The sequence below is a fragment of the Macaca nemestrina genome, chromosome 6 (genome assembly GCF_043159975.1).
Source record: "Macaca nemestrina isolate mMacNem1 chromosome 6, mMacNem.hap1, whole genome shotgun sequence".
NCBI lineage: Eukaryota > Metazoa > Chordata > Mammalia > Primates > Cercopithecidae > Macaca > Macaca nemestrina.
In genome coordinates, this window is record NC_092130.1 from 22,613,252 (window position 1) to 22,631,930 (window position 18,679).

Here is an 18,679-nt window from a genome sequence, read left to right on the forward strand (position 1 = left end):
GGAGTGCAGTGGGACGATCTCGGCTCACTGCAACTTCCGCCTCCCACATTCAAGCAACTCTCCTGCCTCAGCCTCCCGAGTAGCTGGGATTACAGGCATGCACCACCACGCCAGGCTATTTTTTTTTGGGGGGGGGGCGGGTATTTTTTTAGTAGAGACAGGGTTTCACCATGTTGGCCAGGCTGGTCTTGAACTCTTGACTTTGTGATCTGCTCGCCTTGGCCTCTCAAAGCGCTGGGATTACAGGCATGAGCCACTGTGCCCAGCCGCGCTGCATTTTAATTCAGCTCTCTGATTTCTGATTAGTTTAGGGAGATGGCTCAGCTTACTCTCAAAATTTTCTGGCTAATATCTGAGAAATCTAATATTTTAAATGTGCAATTGGCTGGCAATAAACTTAAGAGTCAGTGAGACCTAGATAGACTGCTGAATTCACTATTTATTAGCAGAGAGATTTTAGCAAGTTACATAACCTCTCTGAGCTTTGGTTTCCTCACATATATCAAGGAGATAGAGTCTTCCTCTCATGGTGGTATCCGAACAAGCTAATGCATGTAATACGTTTAATGCAGGGCTGAAATGTTATAAACAGACGGTATCTCTTATCGCATGATCTGTTTTCTGCCCCTTCACACAGCATGACTAAGTGAAATGTGGTGCAAGTTGCCAAGGATCAAAGTGGCTCTTTATTATAACCTTATTTTTAGTTAAACATTTGAAGACCAGTATCTATTTATTATCTCACATACTGTATTCCTCTACACCACAGGAATAGGCTGCTGATAAATTATGCTTGAGGTAGGGAGGGAAAGCCTTTTTGAAGGTCTTGGTGTGATGTGCCGGAAGTCTGGCTGGCACTGCCCACCCCCCACTTCTGCCCCCCAGTATCTCAACCTAAAACAGGTTTTCCTCTGTTTATTATAAAATTCCCTCTGGCTCAAGAGCATATCTGCTTACAATCTTGGAGTGGAGGCTCAATTCTGGCCATAGAATCGTGAGAGAGCTGCAACCTTTCTCACAAATGGGCTTTCAGGCAATATTGGGTGGAACTGAATTGTTTCAAAGTGAGACAGTTGCTAAGAAACAAGGGCTTTGAGAGAGGCTTCCCAGGGCAATCCCCTGCCAGCAGGTGGGAAGGCTGGCTGGAGTTGACAGTTTCTGAGATGAGGAGTCTCAGGATGGAAGAGTAGTGAGAGACCCCTTAAGACAGCAGACACTGAGAAATCCCTCTTTGCCACTCTTCCCCAAGCACATTAACTACCTGAACGCCATCAGGCAGGCTTCCCAAGCTTCGAATCAGGTAAATTCAATATTGAAAAGAAACGTTTATATTGCCACTTGGGTTGATTATAGCTTGTTTTTCCTTAATTAACTCAGTCCTGACTGGTGAGCATTTAAGGATAAATTGTAGCAGTGACTGGAGACCTAGAGACTTAGGTCCTTCTGGGACCTCTAGGTAAGCAGTTTTCTTTAACCCACTGCCACCTAGTGGTAACTGAGCAGACTGAAAACTCTTCATCTACAACCAAGGAGAAGAACGGTTGGCATTTTTTTCTGCTTGCCACTCCTATCTTGGAAGCACAGGGAGAGTGATCGATGTGTCTCTCTCCACTGGCCTCCACTCTCTGCCAACATTTAACTGTCACTGTACATTTACAATGTCAAGCTAGCTGACTCTTCTGTCATTATTTTGATTAATGAGGACATTCTCATTTAATCAGAAGTATCTGAGATTTAAAACAAGCAAGGACTAGACATAGAGCACATGGGTCCTGCCTCCCTCTCCACTGCAGCGGTTAGAAATTTCATGTGTGTCAGCTGGGCTCAAGTTACTGGATCCTTTAAAGTGAGAAGCTGGGTCTTGACAGTTAACTTGAGGTTTCACCCTCTAAGAATAAGTGTGACTTTTATTGTCTTCCTTACCAGGCGATTCAGTTCTGGAGGCACACAGAAGAGATCAGGTCATCAATGTGGCAAATCTGGGGCAGCACACCTTCCTGTACATGCACAGTGGAAAGCTGGTGGCAAATTCAGACATTTCTGGAAGAATGTGAAGATCGATTTGCCAAATGTGGTGAAACACTCAGAGGGGAGCAGGATGAATGGTGATTTCCGCAGATCACCAACAGAATGAACCAGTGCCAGTGAGCTATTAGGTAGAATAAATTCACAGGGCAATGACCACTGCTTGCAGCTTAGAAGAGAGAATTCAGAATGTGGGCCAAGTTCCTATCCTAAGCATGAACTTCAAGTACTTGAAAGAAAAAAGCTACCTCAAGAGTGGTGATTTATTTTTATTTTATTTATTTTTATTTTTTGAGATGGAGCCTTGCTGTATTGTCCAGGCTGGAGTGCAGTGGTGCGATCTCAGCTCACTGCAACCTTTGCCTTCCGGGTTCAAGTGATTCTCCTGCCTCAGCCTCCTGAGTAGCTGGGACTACAGGTGCGCGCCACCACGCCCGGCTAATTTTGTTTTTGTTTCTTTCTTTTCTTTTCGACAGAGTGTTGCTCTGTGGCCCAGCCCGGGGTGCAGTGGCGTGATTTCAGCTCACTGCAACTTCCACCTCCCGGGTTCAGGCGATTCTCCTGCTTCGGCCTTCCGAGCAGCCAGGATTACTTCGCCACCACACCTGGCTACTTTTTGTATTTTTAGTAGAGACAGGGTTTCACCATGTTGGCCAGGCTGTTCTCGAACTCCCAACCTCAGGTGATCCACCTGCCTCGGCCTCCCAAAGTGCTGGGATTATAGGCGTGATCCACCGTGCCCGGCAAGAGTGGTGATTTAGATGTGTGGGCTTTGGTAAAGAAAAGGTACAAGGTTACAATAATGCAAATGCAGAAGGCTTGAGATGTTTTAACTTTCTAGACAGGTGTCTTCACTTGGTAACAGACTCCCCTGCCTCCTCTCTGCCACCCCCCAAAAGCAGCGGACAAAGCAGCCAGGATATGAATACAGTTTATTACAGTTTTCAGACTCCCATCCGACACATATCTAAAGCTGAACATTGCAAACTGACGTTACTAGCAGCAATTCTCCCTAGACAGGAAGGGTTTCAGTTACTTTAGCAATTAGGAGTAAAGACAAACTTACAAATCATGTTTTTCTTGTAGCAGCTGGTATATGAGCAGTGAAAGTATAGATAGGTAGAGTCATTCGGTTTAGCCTTGTCTAAAAAAACATTAATAAGTTATGGTGCAGAGGAGTATCCCCAGGGTTGCCAAAGAGAAGGCTGATGTCTTTAGATGTCAGTATGAAACAAGCAAATCACTTTCAAGACATGGCTTACTATTTGCTTTACTGTCAGGACAACAGAAAAAGAAGTGGACAGCTACCCTAGATTCTAGCTCACACATAATTCAGCCAGATAATCATCATTTAAATAATACCCCTTGAAATTTCTCAGACTTTTCACAGCTCTAAAAACACAACATCAGACATAACATCACACATTTGTTCCAAAGGACTAAAAATCAAAAGCAATTGCAAAGTATTGGGAATCACTTTTATGGCTTTCCTAAGGGACAGTCCCCATCTTTCCCGGGAGTGTTTTTAAAGAAGCACTAACTCTGGTAGGTTATCAAACTATTTTTTATTCTAAATAAATAAAAGACTAACTGAAGGTCTCAGGTGTACTTATTTTTCTTCCCCCAGATCTTCCAACCATCCAAAACCATTTATTGACAGAGAGCTTTCATTTTTATTAGAGCAGTGCAAGATAACGTACAAACATTTGAAAAATACTCAAAATACTGAGAATGAAGGAGGCCCAACCCTTCCTCAGAGCCCAGAAAACTGACAGGAACCCCAAAGGCTTATCTTAAATCCATCAACTCAATTTGCCAGAAAGCGCTGACAGACCACCCACCTTTGCAACACAGGCCCAGGATTCCTGCACTTACAACCACTAAGAAAAGCCTTCTGGGAGAAGAAAAGCACAGACTGGTGAACATAAGTTACTGAAAAAGGGTTGACTGCATTCTATATCTGGCACAGGAAAAGAAAAATTCAAACAGCTGTGAAACCATTATATTTACACCACAATACTCTTACATGAACCTTGACTTTCCTACAGCAAGTTTCATTCATAAAAAATACATAAAAGATTGGAAAGCTTTGGGGTAGCACCAGTGACAGCTAGCTGTCATTGAATAGTTTTAATTTTTTCCTAGAGGCAAAATTTAGAGAAAATTTAAAGAAGCAATTTATAGAACTGATTCTATTTCATGATTTTGCCTTTGTCAGCTGCTATGGAAATGGTGCAAGCAGAAATATAAATATCCATTCTGAAGCAAGTAAGTTTCTATTTCTTTTTTCTCAAAGGGTAGAAGTGGTACCTCTCAATTTTTGTAAGGCGTCTGAGGATTAATGGCAGCTCATCGCTCATGACTTGACAATCTCTAAAGGAGCTCCTGGACTTTCTCACCACGAGGATAGACGGAGCCACTCCTATCCACAACTCATAGCAAGGATCTCTACGCATCTAGATTTTAATGCCAACGGTTTCTTGGCTTCCTGACTTGACATGCACCATGCACAATGCACAAACAGCAAGGTACTGACTGGTCTAAAGCCACTCTCCCTGGACACTGCTAACTCTGGCTAATCATCTCACAGACATCCTGCCTCTGATCATAAGATGGTCTCTGAAAGGAAGCATAAACACTTCCCAAATACTAGAGCAGACAGCCCAAAGTGCAAGTTCTACTAACGGGAGAGTAAAAAACTCACCTCTGTATACAAAGAATGGCACATGAAATTGTTTTGAGCATAAAACCATATCTCCCCTTTCTTAGTCACTTGTTATTATCTAACAAAGGTAGATACTTTTGAGGAGACCTCACCAACTACCTAAGTATGTCCTGTGAATTGTCTTGAAAACATATTCCCACGTTTAAAGATTACTTTGAAGAGCCAAAGTTGAATGTTCAAAAATAAATACTATTCTTACCAAGTTTCCCAAGCCCAAATCCCTGGAGAATACTAGAAACCAGTTTTGTTGGTTTCTAGTATTTCAGTATTCAGTATTTCAGCTGCACTGAGCTCCCCTCAGGTGAGCTGGTGGGAGTTCGTGGACTCCATTACTTTCCTCATTTTCTTTCCTTCTCCTGAGGAAGCCTTCAGTTATTTCCATAGCAACTTGTGATAATGTCCTAAATGATCACATTTTTTGAGTAGCACATATACTATTGGGACCTATTTTTTCTTTCTTTTCAACAATATCTTCAATAATAAAGAAAAGGGGGCTGGGCGGGGTAGCTCACGCCTGTAATCCCAGCACTTTGGGAGGCCGAGGTGGGTGGATCACCTGATGTCAGGAGTTCGAGACCAGCCTGGCTAACATGGTGAAACCCCTTCTCTACTAAAAATAAAAAAAATCAGTCAGCCATGGTGGCTGACCCAGTTACTCAGGAGGCTGAGGCAGGAGAATCGCTTGAACCTGGGAGGCAGAGGTTGCAGTGAGCTGAGATCATGCCACTGCACTTCAGCCTGGGCAACAAGAGTGAAACTCTGTCACCAAAAAAAAAAAAAAAAAAAAAAAAAAGGAAAGAAAGAAAGAAAGAGAGAAAGAGAGAAGGAGAAAGAAAGAAAGAAAGAGAGAGAAAGAAAAGGGAGTAATCTGTAAAAATGAACTTTTGTTAAAAAGTAATAATCATGCTTTATACAAAACAGCACATTTACTAGATAGAATTCATTCCAGACCCACTATCCAGACCAAACAAACAAATGGGAACATATAGCACATAAAATAGATCATACACAGTTCAAACATAATTTTTCATAGCCATAATTGTCATGTTGGGCAAAAAATGGTAAATCAACCCTTATATGGCTATATGAAAATTATATGTAAACATAAAAATGGCATATGTTTAAATCAGGTTAGATTTAACTAGGCAGTGGAATGAATGAAAACTGATTATATTCCTTTTGATTCCAAATTTCTACCTTATTGGGAAAGTAGAGTACATCATTCTAGCTGCGGGAGAGGGCAGGCAGGTGAGGATAGCCATACAGGTATATGCAGTGTTGCCTGATGATTAAACAAGACAACTATTTTGGGAACTGAGATTTCAGATACACTATTTAGAATTTAGACTGGCAGCTTCCAAAGATTACTGTTCACTTGAGTTTGTAACCTGGAACCTCCATAAACTTTAGTGCATCTGATCTGGCTCTAGAGTATACTTTACAATGCATTTAAAAATAAAAACAAGTAAACAAACAACAAACTTCTACAGATTGCCCTTTTGGGATGTGTCATTTTTAGATGCTCATTCTCCATTTGGTGCTACATATAAACCCCTTGAAAAGTGTAGGGGATTCTTTCTGATAACGATCAGAAAAGGGTGAGGTCTGGGATTACAGCGGGAGCAGCAAAAAAAAAGTTACTCTCCTCTTCCTGAAGATACTCTTCCTGAGAACTTCCACTGTCCCTTAGGCGGAAGGAACAGAATAGGGAACAGTTCCAGAAGATATCGTTGCCTTCTGAAGATAGTTACAACAGGATCATAACTATGACCCCTAAGATTATTTTGTTTTTTGAGACGGAGTCTCGCTCTGTCGCCCAGGCTGGAGTGCAGTGGCGCCATCTCGGCTCACTGCAACCTCTGCCTCCCGGGTTCACGCCATTCTCCTGCCTCAGCCTCCTGAGTAGCTGGGACTACAGGCGCCCGCCACCACGCCCAGCTAATTTTTGTATTTTTAGTAGAGACGGGGTTTCACCGTGTTAGCCAGGATGCCCTCGAATTCCTGACCTCGTGATCCACCCGCCTCGGCCTCCCACAGTGCTGGGATTACAGGTGTGAGCCACTGCGCCCAGCTAAGATTACTTTTTTATGTAGCACCTGCCTTGCTTATAAGACACAGAATTCTTACAAAGCTATGAAACAGAGTCAGGAAAAATTACTCATGGCACTTAAACATGTTTAGAGACTGTAAAATGCCTTTCTTTAATTTTTGTCTCAATGCCCCTGTGAGGTAGGTGTCTGTGGGGAAAAAGCTGAGGCACAGAGGGGTTAAATCTGCTCACCTTTCATTGCATGATGAGCCAGTGGTCCACCTAGCAGAAGGACCAGGTGTCCCAGCTCCCTAAACTTTATTCACCCTGCTTCTCAGAAGGCTTATTTATGTTACACAACAAATACAGCAGGGGAAAGTTTTCTTTTCATACATTTTAATTAGTTGGCTATTTCTTATTCCCACCTTGAACATGAGTTATCTCAGATAAAACCAAATAAAAACAAAACAAAAAAATCAATATTGCCTAACAGTCTGTGTCAAGATGCAGCCTATTCTGCACTAGTGATTGAAAAAGCACAGAATATGATTCAAGTAGAAGTATTTGCGGGTGCTATGGTGTTCCTGTTACTCAAGCCAGGCTGTGAGTAAAGTGTCCCTTTAGACACCACCCACTGTACTTTGTAAGAACTTCTTTGGCCCGACACAAGGGAATACATCTACCACCCCTGTTTCATGGTGAACATTCTGAAAGATATTCTACACATGCTGGCCCTGCCTGGAAAGCGGACTCTCAGCCATGTGATGTGTATTACTGAGTTCATGAAGAACGCTTTGAAGCTGGACATGAAGGTCACAGTCTCCTGACATAAAGTTCACAGGACAGTTCACACTACGGACAGAGGGGCAATACCACAGGGTACATGCACTAGCACCATGCCACAGAAGTCAAAGAGAAGGACAAGAAGCCACCACACAAGCATCTTAGAGTCCCATCTGGTATGCCATTTGCAGAGGCTACCTCTGGTAAGGGGAAGACTGAGGAGGTCCTGTATTCCTTTCCATAAGAAGAAGAAGGATCGAAACAGAACACTCGTTGCTGGCTGCTTTGAGCACCACCACCTATCCAAATTCCACCCTACATAAGTTGGTAACTTTCCTAGATCTTGTAGATATTCAAAGACAATACATTTCATTTCTTCATCAAGAGAGAATCATGTCAGGCAAAATTCAAAAGTTAGTTACAAGATGTGAATGCAGGGCTCCAAGGCAACTTACACTGCTACTCTTGGAATCGAATTCATGAGTACTCAGGGCACTAGCTTTCAGACATGCAATACTTCTTTTCGAGATTTCTTTCCCCTATAGTCTCTAAAAAGTAAGTTCCACTCATATTGTGACCCCTAAGTCTAATGGAAGATCAGATATTTGGTTTCAGGGTCTGAAGTAAATCACGATACCAAATCAGATGCATGTATCTATGTATGCTTTTTGCCTTGATATTAATGCAAATGCCCGCCCTCCCAAGGCCTGTCCTCCCCTTGAGCTCATCTTCCAGGGGGCTGAGCCTGCTCTGTCCTCTGCTTATGCAGGACCAGAGGGAATCATTCCAACTCAGAGTTTCACTGGGATACTAGGATACAGCATAGCAGCAATTCATGCATTTTATTTCTAAAAACCAAAGCCCAGGCTGAGGTGGTCACTGTGCAAGATGAACCAGCAGGACATTCTCACCTCGAATGAAAATCTGATTTATGTGTCGAGTGAATACCTGCTGGTAATCCACTTTGGGCTTTCGCTTTTTCTTACGGGACTGGCCTCTGGAAAGGGTGGTAGCCCTGGAAAAGGTACCTCCCACACTGGAGCCTTCGGTCCGTGTAGTCCTCCCTGACAGCTCTGACCTGGACTCCTCCCTTGCAGAGGCCTGCAGGGAAGAAGGGACAGAGCGGGAACGCTTGTGTGAGCCCCGGTCAGTGTCTCCTCTTCCCCACACTGAAGCCAACTTCCAAGTGGATGTCTGTGAGTATCTAGACAGAGTGGAATCTTCAACTGCAGACTTAGAATCTGCTTCCTTCTTGGAGGAATCTTGAAGTTTCAGTCGATCAAATAGCTATAAAGAAAACAATGATAAATATTAGCCTTCTCTTTAGCCTTCATCACCCTCTTTCAACATACAGAAAAAGACCAAATTCTTTAATTATGTTCTGTGGATTCCTTGCTTTGCAATTTTTTAAAAGTTAGTAATAAATCTCCTTTCTTTTTTTTGGAGACAGAGTCTCACTCTGTCACCCAGGCTGAAGTGCAGTGGCATGATCTCAGCTCAGTGCAACCTCCGCCTCCCAGGTTCAAGCGATTCTCCTGCCTCAGCCTCCCGAGTAGCTGGGATTACAGGCGCCTGCCACCCTGCCCGACTAATTTTTGTATTTTTAGTAGAGACGGGGTTTCACTGTGTTAGCCAGGATGGTCTTGATCTCCTGACCTCATGATTCACCCGCCTCAGCCTCCCAAAGTGCTGGGATTACAGGTATGAGCCACCACGCCTGGCCATAAACTTCCTATTTCTAACTATAGTGCAGATAATACGTATGTCAAGAGAAAAGGCTTATTTCTGTGGTATAAAGCTCAAAGACTTTCAAGTGTTGTAAGAGACAACTTGCTCCTCAAACAATATGCAGGTTACAAGCACAGACTCACTTCAGATTCACTGGAAGCATGAAAAGAGAAACTAAGGAAGACCTTGGTATAGGCACAGCTGGTTTATAGCAACAGAGATTTCTCTCTAGGAAATCCTAGTCACTGGACTCAGGGATCTCAATTCCTAAGCTGGAAAGCATGATGGCTACTCAGGAGGTCAGGGGGAAACTGCCTACCCTAGTGAGAGTCAGTGAAGAATCCCGTTCATATGCTTTGCCTAGGACAGGTTTTCGGTAGGTCTCGTCCACATCAGTAAGTGCCTAGAGGAACAGTCCAAAAGGAAAAACATTAGACAGAATTAAAAATTTTTTTGTATAGCTTTTTCAGGGAAAAAAAGGCAGAATAACATCTATTCAGAGCAGAACTACACTTAACAGGTGACTCAGCTCCTAGGCAGAAGAAAATGGTGACACCTGGTACCTTCTGTGTAGTATTTTTAAGCTGCTATCACCATATAAGATGGGTTTCACCTACGGATGGTAAGGGTCTTTATGACTGCATGGTAGAAGGTCTTAAATTTCAGTGTGCAAGAATATCTAGGAGGTTTATTAAAATACAAACCCAAAGCTATTCTGCTGGAGATTCTATTTTGGTAGGTCTGGGATGAAGCCCAGGAACCTTTTGTTTCAGCCAGAAGCCCCAGGTGATTCTGATGCAGGATGGCTTCGGACCCCACTTTGAGGAACACTACTGCTTCTTTACCCTCTTCAGTTTCTATGTCTTATGAAAGCAATTAACAGAAATTAACCAGGGTTACACACAGACTTGCTGGTGAGTTCTCATCACCGAGAGCAACCTCACAGGACAGCTGTTAGGACCAAATGAGATGTATAAGACTAATTCCTTTGAAAAGTGTAAATCACCCTACAAATACAAGTTGACAGTACTGTTATAATCACCACTATCGCCTAATACATTCTCTTCAATTCTTTCCTTCAAAGGTAAAACTATCATAATAAAACTTTTTCCCCTACATTTTGGAAATGAGAAAACTGAGGCTCAGAGAAATTATCTTGCTTACAGTCACACAGTTACGAAGTGGTGAAGCTAGGATTCAAATTCCATAATGGTTGAAAACATGGTTTTAGGAGTTAGAACGACCGAGGAAAAAGTTTGACACTTCCACTTACTAACGGTGTGATCTGTGCGCAATATTCCAATCTCTCTAGACTCAATTTCTTCATTTGTGAAATGGAACAACTCATTCATTGAGGTAACATATGAAGCCCTCAGTATAGTATCTGGCACACAGCAGGAACTCAATATATGTCAGCAGCTACTGTTCTTTTCCAGGAGGATGCATGGATGGGGATGAAGCACAGGGAAAAGGAAAGTTGGAGACAGAAGACCAAATGGAAAAGAAACACCAGAAAGCTCTGGTGATTCTTTTTTTTTTTTTTTTTTTTGACAGAGTCTTGCTCTGTCACCCAGGCTGGAGTGCAGTGGCACGATCTTGGCTCACGGCAACCTCCACCTCCCAGCTTCAAGCGATTCTCCTGCCTCAGCCTCCTGAGTAGCTGGGATTACAGATGCGTGCCACCAAGCCTGGCTAATTTTGTATTTTTAGTAGAGATGGGGTTTCCCTATGTTGACCAGGCTGGTCTCGAACTCCTGACCTCAGGTGATCTGCCTGCCTCGGCCTTCCAAAGTGCTGGGATTACAGGCGTGAGCCAGGGCACGTGGCCTGGTGGTTCTTAACCACCTCAAATTATAGTTGTGCTATTACATATCGCTTCTCTCCTACAAATGTCTAGAAAAAAAGACAGTAAGCCTCTAGAAGGCTAGGAAGTGTGGCACACTCCCTCATTATAAAACCACCATGCAGCCGGGCACAATGGCTCATGTCTGTAATCCCAGCACTTTGGGAGGCTGAGGCAGGCAGATCACCTGAGGTCTGGAGTTCAAGACCAGCCTGGCCAACATGGTGAAACCCCATCTCTACTAAAAATACAAAAATCTGCTGGGCATGGTGGCAGGCGCCTGTAATCCCAGCTACTCAAGAGGCGGAGGTTGCAGTGAGCTGAGATTGCGCCATTGCACTCCAGCCTGGGCGACAAGAGCGAAACTCTGTCTCAAAAAAAACCAAAAAGACATCATGCAAAATGCTTTGTTTACTGATGTCTGCTTCACCTCTATCCTTATTTACCTTCCCATGTACTGCAGAGTGCAAGTTCCTTTCTGAAACTTTTGCACCTAGCATGGGGTTCAGCCAAAGTGGGAAGTCAATAAATGTTTTTAAATTAATGAAAGAATGGTTGGTAGAAGATCAACTAAAAGTTACTAAACCAATAAAATAACTGGTCCTTATGGCTGGGTTTCTCAACCTTGGCACTAATGACTTTTCAGACTGGATAATTATTTGTTGTTGAGGGACTATCTTGTGTACTGCAGACTGTTTAGCAGCAACCCTGGCCTCTACCTATTAGATGCCAGTAGTATCCCCTCCTACAGTGGTGACAATAAAATGTCTCCAAACATTGACAAATGTTCCCGGGAGGGAAGGAAGAACAAAATCACCTTGGTTAAGAGCCACTGCCTTAAGGAGAAGTAAGCAATAAAAAGACCTTTTTTTGTTGTTGCCCAAAAGCATGCAAAAATTCTAGTTCTTCCGACAAGTTATTTTTTGGGTTTTGCTTAATGTAGTTACTCAGGTCCTTTAAATATATAGAAGATGTAATCTGTGGGAGGCTCTCCCGCCCTGTGAGAAAGGCTTAATTACCATATTCCAGAACTTGTCAAATGCAACAAGGAAGCCTGTACAGACGCCCCGAAGTCCCTTGAAAGTGCGGATGTGAACATTCACCTTCACCCCCTCGCGGATACAGCGATGGAGTTCACCCAGAGGGCTGCCTTCGTGCACTGAAACAAGAGAAGATCAGGACAGTCTTAACATCTGCCCTCATTCCCAGAATTAAGCCAAGACCACCCAACTTCAGCCAGCAACATGAGGCCCATGGTAGAGTGACAATCTCACTATTGGAACAGGAAGGTCCAATGGGCAACATGGCTCGTGCGGTCAACACACACTGACACGAGACTAGATTCCAACAGAATGAGGATAAACCATATGTATTGATATCAGCCAAATGTTTCACTACCAGTATATCTTTTATTCTACGATGTCGCTGACTCTAAGATGAACTATCACTTAAAAACTTCTTGGGTGGGCCGGGTGCAGTGGCTCACACCTGTAATCCCAGCACTTTGGGAGGCCGAGGTGGGCGGATCACCTGAGGTCAGGAGTTCAAGATCAGCCTGGCCAACATGGTGAAACCCCGGCTCTACTAAAAATACAACAATTAGCCAGGCATGGTGGCCCATACCCATAATCCCAGCTACTCAGGAGGCTGAGGCAGGAGAATGGCTTGAACCCAGAGGTGGAGGTTGCAGTGAGCCGAGATCCTCCCCCTGCACTCCAGCCTGGGCAGCAGAGTAACACTGTCATTAAAAAAAAAAAAAAAAAAAAAATGGCCGGGCACGGTGGCTCACACTTGTAATCCCAGCACTTTGGGAGGCTGAGGCGGGCAGATCACAAGGTCAGGAGTTTGACACCAGCCTGGCCAACATGGTGAAACCCCGTTTCTACTAAAAATACAAAAAATTAGCTGGGAGTGGTGGCCCACGCCCGTAATCCCAGCTACTCAGGAGGCTTGAACCCAGGAGGTGGAGGTTGCAGTGAGCCGAGATCGTGCCAATGCACTCCAGCCTGGGAGACAGAGCAAGACTCCGTCTCGAGAAAAACACACACACAAAATGTATGTATCAACAGCAAGATCCTTCTCAATTGTGTGCCTTAAGACAATTCATGAATCACATACCCAGCTTGAGTCTTCCAAAAAACCAAAAGCTTTGTTTACATGTTCAAAGGAAACAAACTGCACTCTGCCCTTAAACACGTGCAATCCTGTCAGAAAGAAAGGCCTTTGACACCACCAAAGCTACTCCACGCACAAGCTCTCTGGAGTCACTAGTGTTTCTGGGAGGAAAAGCACTGGTTGTAGCCCAAGCCCTGACGGTGTAAAAGGCACCTGCTGAGTATCTGGCTCCTATGACACTACTAATAAGCATCACATGAAAAGAGCAGGATAAGGATTTATGGGAAGAATACTGGGACTATAAATTTCAGCTTTTATTATGAAGGATTCTCTTCTCAGAGCGTGGGAGCAAAGATGAATTTTATTTTTATTATTTCATGTTAACTCAGCTCTCACAATATGCTGGCTATGGTATATAAAACCTCCCCAAAGAAAACCATACATTCTTCTTTTTTTCCTGAGACAGGGTCTCACTATGTCACCCAGGCTGGAGTGCAATGGCACAATCACGGCTCACTGCAGCCTTGACCTCCTCGGCTCAAGCGCTTCCTCTACCTCAGCCTACTGAGTAGGTGGGACTACAGGCATGCACTACGCCCCCCAATCTCTCTTTCTCGTGCATACACAGTCTCAGTCTTTCCCAAGTTTGCAAGGCAAAATTCTGTAGAAAGTTTATTTGTTTTTGGTCAGGTCTTAGAAGTCTGGATATATAGAGATTTGGCATTGACAGTAAACAAATGAAAAATCTCTCCTGCTTTGCTTCTAGTGGCATAAAGGAGAACAACAGCCCTGCACTTCAGTTTGGATAACTAAATTGGTTCCTCCTGAAGCCATCTTATCCCTCTGTCATAGATTGGCTTATAAACCACAGCTGTGATAAATTAATAAAAGATTCTTAGAAGAAAATGACTTAGCAGACTAGCAGGAGGAGTTTATCTCAGATTACAGGTTTGGGAATAAGTCAGAGTTGGAAGCAACATGAAACAGTGACCTTGGAAAAGACCCATGAGAATTTTGGTCTGACCATCACCATTTACCTCTCTTCTAGCAGTATTTTAAAGTCCTTTGTACATTTGCTAGCTAAGGGGGTGTGTGTGTGTGTGCATATGTGTTATAGGCCGTATTAAATCAAGCATTGTAAACAACTTTCAGGTCATTATAACTAGTTGCGTGACCCTGGTGAATAACTTTTTCTTTAAGGTCCAAATTTCCTCATTCATAAAATGAGGTTAAGATAGTTAACTTGTAGAGTTATTTCAGGACTAAGTCCCAATAATTCAATTTCTTAGAAACTGATCACATGCCTGCATTATTTCCTTTTCTACACATACATATATACTGCCCACTGCCCTACAGATGTATGTGTTTACACAAAGAATGGAAAGACTATTTTTTTTCTAACTTGGAAACAAACAGGGACATTACTTCTTTCCCACACCTCCAAAACAGAGAGAAAGGGCAATCAAGTATCTTAGCAACAGTCTCTTATTCTAATTAAATAGATGGCAAATTCAGGTCTTTCAATTGGTCTTTCTCAAATGTGTAGCTTTAATTTTTTTCTTCCAAAGATTTAATAAGGTGTAATTTCAGGAAGCATTGCTCTCCTTGTGTGTGATCAAAAGTACAACACTAGCACCACCTATCAGAGCAAACCGCCAAGGCAAAAGTGAGCTCCCCATTCTGAATCAGAGTGCACACTCTCTTTCCAGCCGTCTCTGGCAAGCTCCAAATGGATGTGTCAGGTTTCTATGACAAAATATGCCAAAGAGGCACATGCCTTATCTTTGGAGAAAGTTACTCTTCCAATCCCGTTCTCTACTGCCACACCCTTCCAGATCCAGGTCATTTTCAGCTCCACTCTTCCTTCTCCTGCTACATGTAAATTATACCATCACAGCCTGATTTTAAAATAACTGTTCTCAATCATGCCCTTCTTTAAAGACCTAAAACTTACCTCTTACGGGAACTCTTGTTTTCCTTAGAAATATTTAGTAGGAATGCAGGAAGAGAAGCCACGTCTGTGTCTCAGGTGGCGGCAAAACAAGATGATGGATCCCCCTGCCATGACCCCCAGACGCAGGGCTTATATGCTATAGGGAAAGGGTGATTCAGAAGGGATGTGTACGACAATTGAAGTAAGTTAACATCAAGGTTGTTCTCACGTAAGGACAGGAGCTACAGTAAGTACATGCTCTTACACAAGGAACAACAGATAAATTGGAAATCTTAGAGGCCTTCCCAGAATTGGGTTTAATCAGAAATCAACATGGTGGATTAGCATTCAAGATGGAGTTGGTTTAGCCTCCACAACCACCTATTCAAAGAAAATTTAAGGACAAAACTGTATCTACATATATATCGCCAAATATACAAAGTTATTAGCTCATTAGGGCATAGGCAGCTCCCCAGATTCCATAACCTATTAAGGGCCCAGAGAAATGAAACCACAAACTGTAACAGTCACCTTATGAGTCTGCAATAGAAAAATATTTTTTCTTTTCTCTGAAAACAGTTTTAGTTGCCATTCTATAGAAGGGTGCCATGACAGATTTAAAGCACAATGTTTGAATCAGTTACCTGGCAAAGGCACACCAGTGTCTTCCCTATTGTGATGCTATGTCAAACTGGCCAACACACACACACACACACACACACACACAGCAGTGTGGTGCAGAAATCATCTGAGGCTATTCTTTAGTTGCACTGGAGACAGCTGCAATGAGCTGAGAAAAGTGACAAGGTTGAATTTTAAGCTTGGCCTTTTTTGAGGCCTAAGTACCCCTGTTCTCGGTTTTATGTAAGTCATACTCATGCACTTTTGGCAACCTCTGTGTAACAGAGATGCTGTTCAAATTTGAGAGTTCACTTTACTGCTGTATGCAGGGCTCAGATGTTCTTGATTTTGCTTATTTTCTTGCTCTTTATTTGCAGGTAGTGAAATCAAAGTTATCCAAAGAATATCACTTCATTAAAATGAAAACATCAAGACACCATATTGTGGGAAATTATTTCAGCAATCAAAGTAAACTACAACAACAGGACTCGAACAAATTGCCAATCGTGATATTATGTCAGAGGCCCAATAAATCAGGTTTGTTTTGAAATCCTTCTCAGCAGGATGTGTGCGAGTAAAAGGAGTGTGTAGGCTCCCTGCAGGAGAACTGAATTTGGAACTGGAGACAAGCCATTCACCTAGACAGTGGTCTAGAAGTCAAATCCCGCATGTCACATGCATTTTGGATTGACCACACACACTTGTGCATACCGGCACATGCTGCACACCAACACACTTGTAGCTAAAACAAAGTAATGATAACACGTTTTCTCACAGCTTTATAATGTCAAGATGTTAGCTTGAATACACCAGTTCGTTTCACAGTGACAGATATACCTAGAAAAAGCTTGCTTGAAGCATAATTATAAACCAGAACCACTGTGGATCAGGTATGGTGCTGCGATACTAAGGAGAAATATAGACACTAGAATTATGTGGAAAAGAGGATAATGCTCTTTAGTCTTGTCTTACCGTTCTCTATAGGCGCCTCAATATTAAAAAGGAGGAAAAGCAATTACATTCCACTTGCAAGTAGAGCTTGTGCTTGAGTTCTTTACATGGAGAAAATGTGGAATCAATGATGGCTTAGGCTTAATGATTATGAAAAACCTTTCCTCCTATGCTTTTTCTTTTTTTCTTTAGTATTCCCAGTATTGCAACAGCCTCCTATACTTTTATTATTACTTTTTTTTTGAGACCTCTTATCACCTCTGTAGACATCCCTATGATGTCCTATGATCTCGGCTCACTGCAGCTTCCACCTCCAGGGTTCAAGCGATTCTCGTGCCTCATCCTCCTGAGCAGCTGGAACTAGAGACAGATGCTGCCACGCCCAACTAATTTTTCTATTTTTAGTAGAGACAGGGTTTGACCATGTTGGCCAGGCTGGTCTTGAACTCCTGGCCTAAAGTGATCCGCCCACCTCAGCCTCCCAAAGTGCTGGGATTACAGGTGTGAGCCACTGTGCTTGGCTACTTTTAAAATTTTATTACTGCAAGGAAAAGAATAGGACTGCTCCACAAGGGACTTCAAAGAGATTCTATGACAGAGATACAAAGTGAAACATTTTATGGTTAAAACACCATTACACTTAATTTTGCACTCCTTCCACACTGTCCTGTCTGTGAATTTGGATGGGTAACTTGGATCTGAATTGATGAAATACAGCATTTTAAAGTCAGCAACAAAATGTAGCTCCTCCTGTATTCTTCATTATGTTTCATTGATGATATGACCTAACAAACCTTCTGTTTGCTGTTACGGCCTGATGTAACTTACATTTTATGTAAATATTTTGCAAAGAATTAAGCATTCTCAAATGCATAGCCATTTTTTTCCAGAAAGCATTTGTATATGTCCACAAATAGTTTTATCTTACTGGTATCTATATTTTGATTTTTCTGAGCAACTGTATCCAATCAGGGTTTAGAGTAGGCATATATATATATGTATATATAGTTTTTTAAATTAAAACTGTGGCATACATATAAAATATACCTAGTTCTTTTCTTTTTCCCTTCCAACTTTTGTTTTTGGATCAGGAGGTACGTGAAAAGTTTGCTGCATGTGTAAATCGTGTGTCACTGGGGTCTGGCACACAAATTATTTTGTCGCCCAGGTAGTGACCATAGTACCCGATAGGTAGTTTTCTGATTCTCACCCCCCTCCCACCCTTCACCCTCAAGTAGGAACTCTTTCTTGAATAAATCCAATCCTCACCCATGTTTCTGTTGTTTTCTTGCTTTCTGAAGGTCAACTCTGTGTGACGTCAACACCTGTCTCTCATGTACACCCAACTGTCTGCAGTGCCATGGTGAAAATTTTCAGTATGTAGGACACATTCTCTGAGATCTTAATTCCAGGGGTATACTTAATCACAAGAAGTTGACAAAGCTGGTCTTCACACACTGTCATATCATTACAGTGAAGTGCTCTACAGGGAAAGCCAAAACCACCCACCACATAGCAATACACAGTAATATTCCTTTCCCTTGATAATCTTGGTAGCAACGCAATAACTGGTAAAATAGAAATAAATGTTGCAATGAGACTTAAGAGTGCATTTCAACTAGCTAATGGTGGCAAATTGCATAGGCAAATTAAGGTCCCCCAAACTGCTCTCGTTTTGGGAACATGCATACTGTCTTTGTGTTACAGCCGGGCAAGCAAGCCGGGGTAAATCCTAGCTTGGGCAGGGATGCTGTGGCATGGTAAGACATCCAGCAAAGGCACACATAACAGCACACAGCGTTTCAGGATGTTTCTCTCTTAATAAACAAATTTCTAGGAAGGAAGAAAATCAGTCCCTTGCTTGGCACACCTCTCCATCCAAAAGGCAGTGACTTAATAAGGTAACAATTGAATTACCAGGATACA

General features: G+C 42.6%; 1 protein-coding gene across 3 annotated transcripts in view; it reads right to left on the bottom strand.

The window, feature by feature from the left end:
* LOC105482361 (LSM11, U7 small nuclear RNA associated) overlaps window positions 1–18,679 on the bottom strand; it is a 34,624-nt gene that overhangs the window by 14,447 nt on the left and 1,498 nt on the right. The window contains exons 2-5 of one of the 3 annotated variants that reach the window (XM_071098149.1): window positions 12,153–12,292; window positions 9,610–9,693; window positions 8,511–8,849; window positions 919–2,795 (exon numbers count right to left, since the gene is read on the bottom strand). In XM_071098149.1, coding sequence (XP_070954250.1) covers window positions 2,667–2,795; window positions 8,511–8,849; window positions 9,610–9,693; window positions 12,153–12,292 — 692 coding nt within the window. In that variant the 3' untranslated portion in view covers window positions 919–2,666. Of the gene's footprint in view, window positions 1–918; window positions 2,796–2,940; window positions 8,850–9,609; window positions 9,694–12,152; window positions 12,293–18,679 lie in introns of those variants that run through there. The other 2 variants (XM_011742401.3, XM_011742402.2) reach the window with 2 other exon arrangements.